Consider the following 14,037-nt stretch of genomic DNA (forward strand, 5'->3'; position numbering starts at 1 on the left):
GTCAGAGGGGCAACACTCATTCATTTGACTGGGAAAAATATGTTAGGAGAACAGTTTGTCTGGTTTTAATCAGTGAGTGAAGTACTCAGGGGAGAGTACTTATCAGGAGACAGAGGAATAGATTACTACTACTGTGAACTGTTTTGGAAAATTAGAAATCCAATATAGATTATATATCACCAAATTATGTTGTTGCATCAGATCCCTTTAACAGTTGCTCTCAGGTAAGTCAAGATGTCCAACTTTCAGCATATGTTTTGTGATGTAGGCTACCTCCCTTTGCTTTGAATCACCTTGGCTGATCACCACTGATTGTTGAGGCATGTAAATACCCATAACACTGGCAGTCAACAGGAACCAGCTGCATGATAGCTATCCAAACAGTAAATAAAGGCCCTGAGAAATATTCAAGGGTCTTATAATAGCTTCCATGACATTATGACATTTTAGAGAATGTCCTTTCCACTCTCTTCCTATTTTTTGTGGCAATGACTAAAATGTCCATATTATTGAATCAGAAAAATAGAGTGCTAGAAAGGTGTGGAAACTGTTTCAAGCACACATTTGCCTTATAGAATGCTTCTAACTGCTTCCCTTAAACACTGGAAGAACCTTTACTGGTTTAAATTGGTTTTAGTTAGAGGATAGTCAATAATAATTCTCTAAAGTAGAAGTTCTTGAAGTTACTAAAACACTGTACAATATCTTCTAAAGCTATTTGCAAACCTCTTCTTTGATTATATTAAACTAATACTCGTATAGTAGGCAGTCAAATTTGTTGGCAAAATTCTAGAGGAGGAAACTGCAGGCATTGTACTGTCTTAAAGAGCTGCAGTTGTAAAAAATTAATTCAACCTTTTTTATTCATGACTTTAAAAAACTTGGAGACTGGAGAGTGTGGATTTGAGTATTGACACTGAATATTCAAGAAACGTGCTGGTGAGTTAGGCAATCAATTTGTATCAGTGCTCTAGGTATTGCCACTTTTAACTTTTCAGATGCACTAAATATTTTAAGGTATAGAGTAGACTGATCAACATTGTATGATCTTAATCATGTTGCATGTACTTTGCTAAACAATCAACTTCCTGTATTTTGTACTCATTCATTCAGAAAGCATATGCTGAAGTAAATACTGGTTTTTTGCATTGCAGTGTACATTAAAAAACATAATTACTATAACTACAATTTTATCATGAGATATTTCATGCATTAAGATATTAAATTGTTTTGATATTGGTGTTGAAAAATAAATATCTAACTTAATGTCTTCAGTTAGAACCAATAATTCAATGGGCACAAATTCTTCAAATCACAGAAGCATAAACTGAACTTTGATACACAAGTAACTACACTTCTACTTAGTGTTAAGTGTTTAGTCATTTGCATAAGTATTAACTTAAATGGGATTTATACATGCTTTTAAACTTAAGTGCATATTTCAATGCACTGATGAATGTGGATTGGATTATGCATTGTGAATACCTAAACATTCTGAGGATTTTGGACCTACATGTCTATTTTGAGCCACTAAATGCACTCAGTGACACTCTATGTCTCCACAGGTTGCAGAATTAAGAAATAAAGCAGATTTGCCTTATAACTGACAGTTTGTGTGGTAAAAGAGACCTAGAGAGTGCCTTAAAAAATGTGTAATGACTAAGACAGTCTGCGAAATACCAGCCTCACAGTTGCTAGGGATTAGGTTGAACAGTATCCTTCCCCAGGTAACTGAATTACCCACAGGGTTTATTTTTGGACTGATGCTGGAAATTACAATGGAATTACAAACGTGACAGGAATTTTTGGGTGATCTGGCATAAGGCCCTGTTTCACTTATTCTAAGCTGTAAGTAGTTTCCTTTGCTTTTCCTCCCTTCCTCTGGCTTTTATGAGTTGATAAATAGAGAACTTTTATTTATTGCTTTTCCCATCATCCAATCAATTTTTATTTCTGCCTATAGCCTCTGCAGCTTGGATGGGAATTGTGCAGTCCGCTCTAAGCTCCTGAAAAGGGAGGTTTATGAAGGCAGTGCTGTTACAGACACAAAGCTCAGTCCTGTTGCTCATGCAACTTCCATCATCTTGACTGGGAGTAGGCATTGAGGTCCTGGGCCTGCAAATGTCAGTCACCCCCAGGAGCCTGAGCTGTGTGGGACACAAGGATAGCCCTTGTGTAATTACGCCTCCTTTATCACCAAAAAGAGTAATAGTATTTAAAGGACCTAGTTGTAAAAATACATATGGAAAATGTTTTGGTCAGCAACCAGAATGACCAACACTTAGCTGAAATGACTTCAGAATGTGTTAAATACATGTGGCTTTCATTTGAAGAGGCTCCAGGTAGCAAGATGATATGATGTAATTTATCTGCTTAGCCCTGTGTATTTATATTTTGACAGATCTCTTTAGATACTATGTCATTTCCTTCCTAAGTAACCTAGCATCCTTTTATACAGCTTTTTGAGGGAGAAAATACTGTCTGTAATGTTATTTGCTGAGATTTTTATCCCAAAGAGTGGTTGTAAAACAGAAAAGCTCTAATAATAACAAGACTTGATCTCTGATCATTATTGGTCTCAAAGAAGTTCCACTGGGCTGTGATGTTCAAGACTAATGAAAACTTTGAGCTTTTTCAGTGTATTTTCTCTTACTACAGGAATTTATATATATACACTCTAAATATAGATGTACTCTAAAGATTTTTCTGACAACACACTTAAACACTAAATCACCATAATCATCAGTTATATATAATGCTTACCAGATAGTTTCAAAGTGTGTCCATGATAACCCTGTTTCTAGTGTACCCAGCATTTTCATGAATGAAGTGGAAGTAATTTCAAAATCATTGCCAGTAAAGTTAATGGATGACAAAGACTGAGAGAATAATAAACATTTATTAGGACAGGTAAATAATACAGAGTAACTGGAATTGCCTGATAAATAAAATGCACCACCATTGCAAAGATAGAACACATGTTCAACATCTGAAATGGGGATCTAGAGCTATGATTTATTTAGCAGAACCCCAGACAGCTATAGTGTAAATCTGAGCTTGTGAACCTGACAGATAATGGACTTGCAGCCAAAGAGGTGGAGAATTGTTTGTCTGGTTGCTTCTCTTACCTTATACTTTAAGTCTTAATTACATATAAGATGTTATTGGGATAAACTTATCTTAGTCTCATTTAATTTTGTTAAATTAAAATGACTTCTTAAAATAGACTTGCTGATCTTAATTTTCTATTTATTGAAGGCATCTCATTTTAATAAATTTCCCACAGCTGTTTTTGATATCACTTTCAAATTTCTGGGTAAATATTATAATGGTGTAACCAAGTTGGATAATGTTAAGGAAAGGTTATTCATACCCTGTGAGGGTGCTTGCCTTTTTGCACTATTTGTATGCAGGGTCTGGGGAAACCTTCATCTTGATTTCAATGCCTAAGTAGAGCACTTAAACATGAATGGTGTGAACAACTGTTAAATTTTCCAATACCTACACGATTTAGAGTATTATTAGCCTGTGCCATTCTTGTGCACTTCCAGACACCAGAATCAGTAACCCATGAAGAGATGATATCGATTATGTGAGGTAATGCAGCCTGCCTAATACTGAGCAATGTACTGCACAGATGCAATATGGCATCCAGCTGCAGTGTGTCCTATTTTACTTTCAGAATTCAAAACTAGAAAGTACAAATTCAATTTGTTCAAAAGTTGGGTTCACCCCCTCCCAATAGCCTCACAGGGAATACAGCGTTGTTTTTGTCTACAAACAGAGTAGCTTTGGAATGTGCCATGTGTCCCACTCACCCTCTTCAGAGCCATATGACAGAAAACACAAGGTCTTCTTTTCTGACAACTCAGCTCCTGGTGAGGACAACCTTATGTGGTTTGGAAAGAATACTTGAACTACCATTTTTGGACCTGGCATTATTTTTCATGGAACAGGGCAGGGGAACTTTTAAAACTTCAGAAATCGTATGTAAATCTGGAATCATGACAGGGCTCTGTGCACCGAGGTTTTCACATACGTGTGGTTCTTAACAAAGTACATTCACAAGAGTGAAGGTGAGTGAATCCTCAACTGAAGCTATAGGCTTCTGTAAGCCACAGCTCTCATAATAAGAGATGAGGAGTCTTTGATTTGGAGTTTAAACTTTATCCAGAAAATGTTTCATAGGAAATGACCTCAGATATTTCAGGAAAGTACTCAAGTGTCCTTTCTCTTTCTGTGTCTGTAGCTTTGTGCCTCTGTGATTGCCCATCAGGCTCTTATACCCTCTTTGCTCTGAAGCACTCAAGTCAGAAATTTAGTCTAGCTGCAATGTAATAGCTTCCATATCACACTTTCTAACATTTTCTTCATCTTTCTGAAAGTGAAAGTTCAGAAGATCTACAATATCTTTACTCATTTAATGTTTTTCTTTTGCTACCTAGTATAAGAAAATGAGTTACTGAGTTTACTAGAAACATACATTCAGTAGTTGCTGAACTTTTAAATAGAACCAGAAATAGAAAATTGTTATTTATGTTTTCAGAGCATAATGTATCAGAGAACTGCTCTAAAATGTCGTGCTCTAATTTAAATGTGTTTGAGCTCCTCGACACTTTCTTGGAAAAAAACCTAAGAAAACCTCTTTTGATTTGAACCTGTCAAGTTGGTCAGAATTGTTTTGTCAGATTAACATCTGTAGTTGCCACTTAAGTTTTTAGAAATTAAGCAAATCATAAGCAATGATCAGCAATATCTATGAAATGTTCAGGTATTTGAGGTATCTGTAGCTTTTAAAGAGTTAAAATATTGAAGTTCAGAAAACTTTCCTTTTTGAAGATATTTTTAAAGCTTCCACAAAAAAGAGAACAAGAACAGAGTTATATGCTGCTTTCTCACAGGATTATCATTATATAGTAATAGATTTTGTGTCCAGAAAAAAACTAACATTATTATTTAGTGTGATTTTTCTCTCTTGCTAAAGTATCATACCCAATATTAGACTGCTAATTTCAATTTGAACTATGGTTTAAAGGTTTTTACCCTTGTAAAACTGACATTTGCTGGTGGTTAAGAGTAGATACTGGTCAGGGAAAACTTTAGTCCTTATTTTTACTTGTCTCAGGGCAGCCTGGAACTCCAATACCTCCTACAAAGCTTTACTTATTTCTGCTTGTGTGGGACTGGATACCTGAATGCTGAAAATAGACACAAAGTGAAGATGCCCTTGGACATATTTCTAGTCGGAGGAATGCTCGAAAGGAGAAAAAGAGATATAGGGGTTGCTTACCTTTTGGAGTTCCCAGTACCCACTTTTCCCTTCTGTGGAGGGAGGCGAGGACGGCTTCATAGTTCCTCACTGTGGACAATCTTTGGCTTGTTTTTCTCTTGTTTCTTTCCTTCTGGGAGAAGGAGAAAGATGAATTTTGTAGAGAGGACAGAAAATCCATTTTTTATTTTCTATCCTGTAGCCTAAGTGTGAAAGAACAACTAGCCCTTAATCAATCTTTCCAATGTTCATGAGAGTTTTGGAGGTGCAGTGCATTACAGATGAGCAGTCCTGGGGTTGTGGGAGCACATTTGGGCAGAGAGGGCAGTGATGCTTGTTTTGGTACAAGGGATACCTTCTCTCAGAGGACATGCTGTCCGTGTGGGAATCTTTTAGCAGTCAGGATTTTAAATACTGGGATAGCAAAGAACAGTGATTGCTAAAACAGTGTATAAAAGCAGTGGTGCCTGAAATTAATAGACAGGGAACACTCTTAGGAAGTATAAGAAGCAGAAGAGTAGTCTGGGAAGGAGTAGCAGTGTAAAGGAGCAGGAAGGAAATATTTATCTGTACTTTGAAGATTATACTCCTTTTTAAGGAGAGTTCCCTTAAGGATAGCATGTGTTCAGGACACTTAAATAGCAGAAGAGGTAGGGAGAGAACTAATTCTTAGAAAGAAAATGGGAAAAGAATAGTACAGAATGGAACAGGTGATTATTTCAAATGCTTATTTCTGTGGTGGCTGATGTCTGTACTTGTTTCAGGAGATGATGCTTCTGTAATAAATCTTCCTATCGCTTCAAATGAGAATGGCAGAACATTTTATATTTGATCATTCTTTAAATAGATTACAATCCTCATCAAATACCCTCCAGTTTTCTTATTTCTTTTTCTTTTGTTAATTCTTTGTTATGAGTGGTTATAATTCCATTTTTACAAGTGTCACTAATGGAACCGAAATGGTAATATTTAAAGCAAATATTGACATTTAGTGGTATATTGTGTATGACAAGCTATTTTTATAAGCATTTACAGGATGCACTGGGCAGAGCTGATCATACCCATTCTCAGGCTCCTGAAAAAAGTTTGCAATGAGTAGCTAAAAATTTAAAACTCTGGAGAATCAATGGATATGAAAGCTGGAAGTATTCTAAAGAAAAACAACAACTAATGTTGTTCTGATCTAAAATCTATAGAAATCATGCTATTCAAGCACACTTTTTAAAAAAAATTTAATCTCATTATTGAATCCTTTATGGAGCAAACTTTCTCAGTAGTGAAATTTAAGGGAGGAAGTATGATTCTTTATGGCAGGAAAATTTTGCTTTACAAAATATTTGGTATTTGCCCACCTTGAAGAGCCAAAAAGATTTCAAGGGTAGAATTTTCTCTGGTGGAATTATGTAGGTGGGCCTTCATGTTTTATGTACTGTAAATTCAAGAAGATGTGAAGGTGAAAGGTGTCAGGTGTGAAGTTCAGCTTATGGCCTGTTTTACAAGAAGAACTGAATATAATTGGAAATTTTTTCATCTAGAGTATTAGAAGCACAGATCTAATTAATCAGGGATAGGTGGTCCACAGAGATTTCAGTGTAAAGAGATGAATCCCCAGATGTGTTTTATCAAGAAAGCTGTAGCAGCACCTGCCATAGTATTTGAAGAATGGAGGGATGAAATTGAAATGTTGTTGTTGCATCTTAACTCACCTTTTAATGAACAAGTTTTCTCTGCAGATGCTTGGAGTAAGGGGAAAGCAGGTACTAGAACCCTTTCCCATCCAGAATAATTGTTCAAAATAAGTAATTTTTCTCTTCTTTGTACCTTGGACTATGGATTCAGTTAGCAGATCCAGTGGCACTTCTGCCTCCAATGGCTTGTACCTGTGTCTTCTTGCAGTGTCTTCTTGCCGTAGAAAAGCATGTGATGCAGCTGTCTTTTCTGCTTTCCCCAAGAGTCTTCAACGCTTCTAGTCTTGGTTTTCTCCAGCACGTTTCTATGTGCAAAAGCTGAACCATAAAGCATGCCAGTTTCAGATGTCATAAGGTTGTCATGCATTTTTGTGACTAAAGTATCTGGTCTAATTATTTTTTGGCTAACAACAAAAATATTTTGTTGTTCTGAGGATCAAATCCTCGTGTTTAGTGTCAATGTTAGAAATAGGGAAAATAGTCAGGCAAAAGTTGCTAACTCTTCCTTCTTTTTCAAAAGCCTCTTCCTTTTCTTCAGCTGGTGTTCTTAGTTTCTACAGATGAAAAAAAGCTGTCTTCCAGGTACATGGTGTGACTCTTGGGGATGGTCCTCTGCAGGGCTAAGGGTTTGACTTGATGATCCTTGTGGGTCCCTTCCAACTCGGCATACTCTGTGATTCTGTGATTCCTGGGAACATGTTCTGAAAAGTGATGCTTTGAATAGGTGTTACTCCATGGAAAGCTGTATATCCTGTAGCTGTTAATGTCATGCTTTTAAAGTAAATTAAGCGGTTCAGTGTAACTATTAATCACTTCGATTATTTTCATAATTCCAACTCCAATGCAGCTTTGTATTTTTAGCTGGCTTAATTGTGTCACATAGCCATGACTTTCAAGGTGCTGTCCAAGGCAGAGAAACAACTTGTGTTCCTGGTGACAGGCTCTCCTAGTTGTTTTGCAGCCCCTGCTTGTCTGCCTATTTGGAAGCAGCTTCCATGTCTTGAACTAGTGTTTAGGAAGGGACTGGACTTCTTTCATGGATGGAAATCTGATGAAGAACAGAGGTGTGAAGTGCTTAGCTAGCCATGTTTTTCCTTGTTCTTACATCAGCCAATCCCCAAAATGCCTCATCTTGAGAACACAGGAAACATCTCATTGAAACCTGTGACTTAAATCCTCCCCAGAGCTTCCCTCCATCCTCTCTTACAAAAGGGATAAAGACCATGAATCCAGAGAGGGCTGGGAGATTACTGGTCCAACAGACACTGTATTCTCTACCTGGATATGAAGCCAGTGTGGACTTAAGTGTGGACTTAACCCTGTGCACTAGTTTAAAGGTTAGAGGAAACCCCAGCCTTGCACTGCTTTGTGTTGTCAGTGAAATGCTAGAAGACAATGGAAAGCATTTCAAAAGACTGCACTAGACAGAGGAAGATTAATCCCATGTGAGTGAACACTTCAGTCTGATTCATCCATCAGTCTTGCTGTGTGCAAAGTGGGCCCTAATGATGCATCAGTTATTGGCCTTGGTGTGTAGTTTTTTTCCTTTTTTCACTTACGAATCTCTCTCAATTCCCATGTTTCTGAGATTTTAGGCTTACACCGTATTAGAGAAACACTGAGAATGATACCTGGGCCAGTGAGAAAAGATAGCTTAAAACAGTTTTTCTGTTTCGCTAGCTCCTTAAACCTAAAATTTCACAGACATCATTATTAGCACCTTACAGGCTAGATTTATTGTTTTTGATCAATCAATGAGCAGCAGTTGATCCACAAAGACGTTTTAGAGAGATTGCTACAGGTTTACAGGCTATGTTCAGAAGTAGATATAGTCTCATAGAAATTTGTAGAGGTTACGTTGATGCTAAGAGATTCAGCATATATCTTTTGCAAAGCTGTAAAAGGGCTGGGTAGGTACATTAACTCTGGTGACAAAATTTCTGCAGTATGAGCTTGTTTGTCCTAACATTCACCTTTTGGCTTCTGGTGGCAAATTCAGCTCTGCATAAAATTATTTCCAGATGATTATTTTGATCAGAGAACTGATTGTAGGGAAAGTACATGTTCAAAATGCAGTGAGGTCATACCACCCTCCTTGTAAGACCCTACAGAATGGTAGGGCAGCTGAGAACAATCTCAGTTTAATCTTGATTTAATCATCTCAGGAATACACAGAGGTCTGCTGTTTCATGAAGCAGATGGAAAGACAAAACTGCAAATTAAATCCGAAACTAAGTGCTGATTCTCACTGTAAATATTTTCTGTTCTGAAAAAGGAACAGTGGGATAAGAAAATTATGCAATTCTAGGTAGTTACAGATTACAGCATTTTCAGTGGAAGTACTTCTCTGATGCCCAGTGAGCATCTGTTGGTTACAAAGTGCTTGGTTAGATTTTAACACACCTTCTCTGTTCATCTGCAGGCCTCCATCCCTGCTGAGGGCTGATCTTTTTAGAACTGTATTTCTAAAATATTCCTGCAAGACTTTGCACTTTAAAAAACTCTTTTGGAAGTAGTAGGGCCTTTCATAAGGAAAGAGAGGTAATGAACTTCAGTGTCTCACAGACCAGATTGTTAGAGGTATTTAAATGCTATAGGAATGGAAATTGAATATCTAGATGCTTTTGGAAATCTCTTAAGATGCATAACTGTGTCTGTAGATGCTTTAATAAATTTGTTCTGAGTGGTTTACCTAAGATGCAGTTAGTTGCTGCTAGAGAGTTGAAAAGGGAAACTTTCTCTTTACTGCTGTAGCCATTAATCATTTTTGCTTTCTTTATGACAAAGCAATGGAAAAATATAGCTGTTTGTAGAATCCAGTGGAATAGGGAAGAAATAGCAGTGAGTTATTAAACCAAAGTTCAGCTTTTTCTGAGTCGTAGACTTCTCCTGTAAGCTCATGTTCATAACTGTAACGGATGGAGGTAGCCTCCCATTCTTTGTAAAGACTCTATAATCACCACACGGTTAATCAAAATTATTTGCTAAATCTTTTATACAGTATGCCTGAGGGTCTGTGAAGTATTAGATAGAAGGCCTTTGAAAGAATTTGATCTTCTCAATGTGTTTTAATAGTGAAAATCACATGCTATTATTTCTTTTTTCTGGTTGATCATAGTTTTTGTTGCAAACTTAATATCTCATTTGAGAATTTAATGTTTCCAAGTTTACATTCATTTTTCTTTAGATCATCTCATTTACTTCCAAACACAGGATGAGTATGATTGCCAGGTGAAATGATTTTTTGAGTTTTTACAAAAAATAGCAATACAGTCTCTACAAATATCTTTTAGCAGTGAAATCTTTTTACTCTGTTTTTCATCATTACTACATATTCTCATTTTACTGTTTTTCTCATTAAATGCATTTGTTTCAATTAACCAGGATTCTGAGAAACTGGCCGGTGAAGAGCATGCCTGGAAAGAAGTCAAAGATGCTGTAAATAAAGTGAGATATCCAAAATCAAAAGAAGGTATCCTTTCAGTGACATGCCACAGTTTGTCATTCAGTTGTGAAAATAATCTAGAAAGCCCCTTAGTATGCAAGTCATCTCTTGAGATTAATTTCCTTACATTTTCATTCTTTTTATTTCAATGCTTTTAATTCATTTGATGTTTAAAATGGGTGCTATTCATAATTGTATTAATATAGTCTCTGATTACCTGGACTGGAACTGCTTCATGGAAGGGATAGTAGCTACCTAGGATGTAAAGGGAAATTTTGGTTCAAGTTTAGATTTCTGCCATCGCAGCCCACTGCTTCGTATAAATCCACTTTTAAATAGAAAAAAGGTTGTTAAATTATTTTCACAGCAGACATTATAGAATCATTATAATAAGTTATAATAATAATTTATAATTAAACAAATTGAATGAGATGATCTTGCACTAATAAACAGAACTGGAGCCTAATGGCTGTCATGTAGATATTCAATCCAATTAAAGAAATTAGTGTAAAGCAACAACCAAGAAAAGATGAGCAGAAGACAGATGGAGATTTTTACTGGAATACTAAGGGTATTGATCTCTCTCTTATCTTGGTCTATTCAGTGGAATTTTTCTGACTGTGAACTTGGCTTATTGTGGCAAGATGTCTTACCATTTTAGAAACATGGTCTTTCTCTCAACCTAGAGAGAACTTAATCTTCCAGTACTGCTTTTTGGCAGCATGAAAAGCAGGTTTGCATAGTGATATTCCAGCTGGAAACAAGTGATTACAATTTTTATTGTGCAAAAAAGAAAAAAACCTACACAACTGAGTTTGTTTCTTTCTAATCCAGAGAGATTCATTCATTAGCAAAGGAGAAAGACTCATCTTATCTTACTTTAATTTTCATATAGTTTCTAGTCTGTCTAAAGTTCCTCTGTGGTCACTGGATTGAGACAGACAATACTGAAATAGACCTTCAGGCATTCAGTTATATTTCAGGGGCTATGTTTTAACGTGAAAGTTAAATTATAGGTATGCAGCCTTAAGTTGCAATATTTTTTATACCAAAACTATGGACTCACAATGCTGGTCCTATTTAATGTTCCTATATTTAATTGCAGGAGAAATTGCACCTAATTAGATTTGCTAGGGTCTTTAATTAAGAATACTGATTTAACTGATACTTAAAAATTAATCAAATACATCATAGTAAAAGGTATCAGGACTGGTTGAAAAAATCTGTTCTTGTTGTCTGTTCAACTTCTGTTTTCAGTCATGGGCTATTTGAAATATGTCATCTTCCCTTCCATTGCACCACAATACCGGTGCTAATTGGCAAGTGTAGTACCTGAAGAGGGAACTTGACTTTTGTCCACTTTCCAATAATGAGTAGAAAACCTTCCTGGCTGACTGAGGCACATACTTATTAGTTTCTGCAAATGTCATTTTTTTAGCAAATTAAACCAACAGTTTCTACAGTTGAGAAAGTTGAATCTGACTTACTGATTATAACTGATACAGCGTTGTAATGCTAAATCTACAGTTAGAGGGAGTCTGCTTGAGGCAGTCCTCCTCTAGTCTTGGGCAGATACAGGATAAGCAGCTTCTCTTTTGTCCTGTTGCAGCTGACAGAGAGTTTTCTAAGTTGTAATTTACATACCTAAAATTTGGTCCCAACAGGTTTTGTTATAAAGCACATCTGCTATTAAATGCTAGTCAGTGAACAAAGCAGAATAACAAGAAGTAAGAGCAGACAGACTATGCATCAGCTAAAACAGTAATCTTTCAAGAATGTCAGTGCTTTGTACTTTCTACAAAAATTGTATCAACTGGAAATAATATCCCTCACTCTTCTGTTTGTCTACTCTTAATCGGTTGTAAAGAATACATGGATGTTTGCCAGAGATATAAAGGTTAAGGTGCAATTATAATAACGCATTCCTTCCCTTATATGGTTCTTTCAATCCAAGGGCGTGAGAGCAATTCACAAATAATTAGTTTAGCCTTGTAACAACCATGCTATAAATCCTGGCCCAGCCATGTAGTGGTCACATTCTTAAATTTAAGTAGGTAAATATTCCCATGTTCAAGAAGGACTAATTATTTCATGACAGGTTCTCATTGTACACTTTAAACTCATCGTTGGATTAGTGTGAATAGTACTTTCAGTAATGTTGTGAAGATAACTGCTGGACTTCCTTGAACTGATTGTATGGAAAGGACTATGATACAATGTTATTACTTCTCTTACTATAAGTCTAATTTTTTCTTTATTTCATTTGTTCTTACTGATGTGTGTGGTGTCTTTTTGGTGTTTAGACTGCTTGCATTCTGGGACTCCCATGAGTGCAGTCACAGATGGCAGTACTCGTTTTAAAACTGAAAATTCTTAAAGTGTTCAGCTTAGGTGTGGTCAGAGAGAGAAGAATCTGGTCCACACAGAAGTTGAATCAGTGTAGAATGCAATGAAAATAAGTGTTTTGTAGTAAGGAATATCCAAATAAAGTGAATGCAAGCCCCAGGTTACTTTTCCTCTATTCCAAACTCACAAAAAATCTTCTTGTAACATTGGAGGTGAAAATCTTCTGTACTGCCAAGTTCCTTAGTCTTCAACTAGTCAGACATAAAAACTATGATGTTTTTCTTTCTCATGCATGAAACATGCAGCTGTACATCAAAAAAATCCACAATGCTCTTTATGATTGTTTCAAGGAGAAAGAAAATTATTTAATTTCAAGAAAAGGTTCTAATTTAATGAGAATTTTTAAAAAATCTTGGTCAGCTTGAAAGAATGTATCATTATTTAATATATAAAAACATAATTTTCTTTTTTTAGCTCCTGAAACATTTTTTAAGATGCATTTCCATGGGCTCTTGCCCTTGGCTGTAAGATTTGGAGGAGTATCTTAAGTAAATAATGTTTCAGCACCTAAAGAAAAGTTATTTGAATTTTTATTGTATATTAAAATATCCTTGCAATTTGTCATCTTTCTTTTACCATTTTTTTGCTAAAATACTACCTTCTTTAGAAATTGTTTTGCTAGATGTAAGCAAAACATAGTTACCTAAGCTACCACTTCTGCGTTCAAGTGTTTTTTCAAGAATTGTAGCAGAGTCTGAAATGATGGCAGCTTTTCTGTTTGAATGCTTAGTAGCTCTTACACCTTACTAAACAGCATTTAGAACTTGTATTTTTGTTTGATTAAATATATTTCTTTAACTAAGGCCAATAACAGAGTGGAAGCATGTTCTGGCAAGATGCCAGAATCTCTTGAGCAGTAACATGGGTCATCTACCAGACACAAATATCTATCAGCTGAAAATGCTTGACTGTGCCATGGATGCCTGTATTAACCTTGAATACTGGGAAGAAGCATTGTGTTATGGCCTCAGGACTCTGGAACCATACAGGTAAGAGACGTAATTGGTTCAATTGGTTCCAAAAATGGGGGAGAGCTAGCTGTCTCATTAAAAACAAAGGCTGTGCTTCATCTCAGTTCTTACTCTTTTTGTTTCTTGTGTACATCTTGCATTGCTTTCTAGGTTAATGAATGAGGCAGAACTCCCATTCTGCTTTCACAGTCAGGCTGTGAGGAAATAGAATGATAGCAGGCACTATAATAATAACTGATTATTAGCTCCTTGCTGTTT

The 14,037-nt window shown here is 36.1% G+C and overlaps 1 protein-coding gene across 2 annotated transcripts in view; it reads left to right on the plus strand.

Annotated features, from left to right (window-relative positions):
* Positions 1-14,037, plus strand: part of SMYD3 (SET and MYND domain containing 3) — a 402,948-nt gene that overhangs the window by 340,761 nt on the left and 48,150 nt on the right. For both annotated transcript variants that reach the window (XM_027683730.1, XM_027683739.1), the window contains exons 9-10: positions 10,342-10,429; positions 13,623-13,797. In XM_027683730.1, coding sequence (XP_027539531.1) covers positions 10,342-10,429; positions 13,623-13,797 — 263 coding nt within the window. The remainder of the gene's footprint in view (positions 1-10,341; positions 10,430-13,622; positions 13,798-14,037) is intronic.

The sequence above is a fragment of the Neopelma chrysocephalum genome, unplaced genomic scaffold (assembly GCF_003984885.1).
Source record: "Neopelma chrysocephalum unplaced genomic scaffold, ASM398488v2 Primary Assembly neopelma1_23, whole genome shotgun sequence".
Taxonomy (NCBI): Eukaryota; Metazoa; Chordata; class Aves; order Passeriformes; family Pipridae; genus Neopelma; species Neopelma chrysocephalum.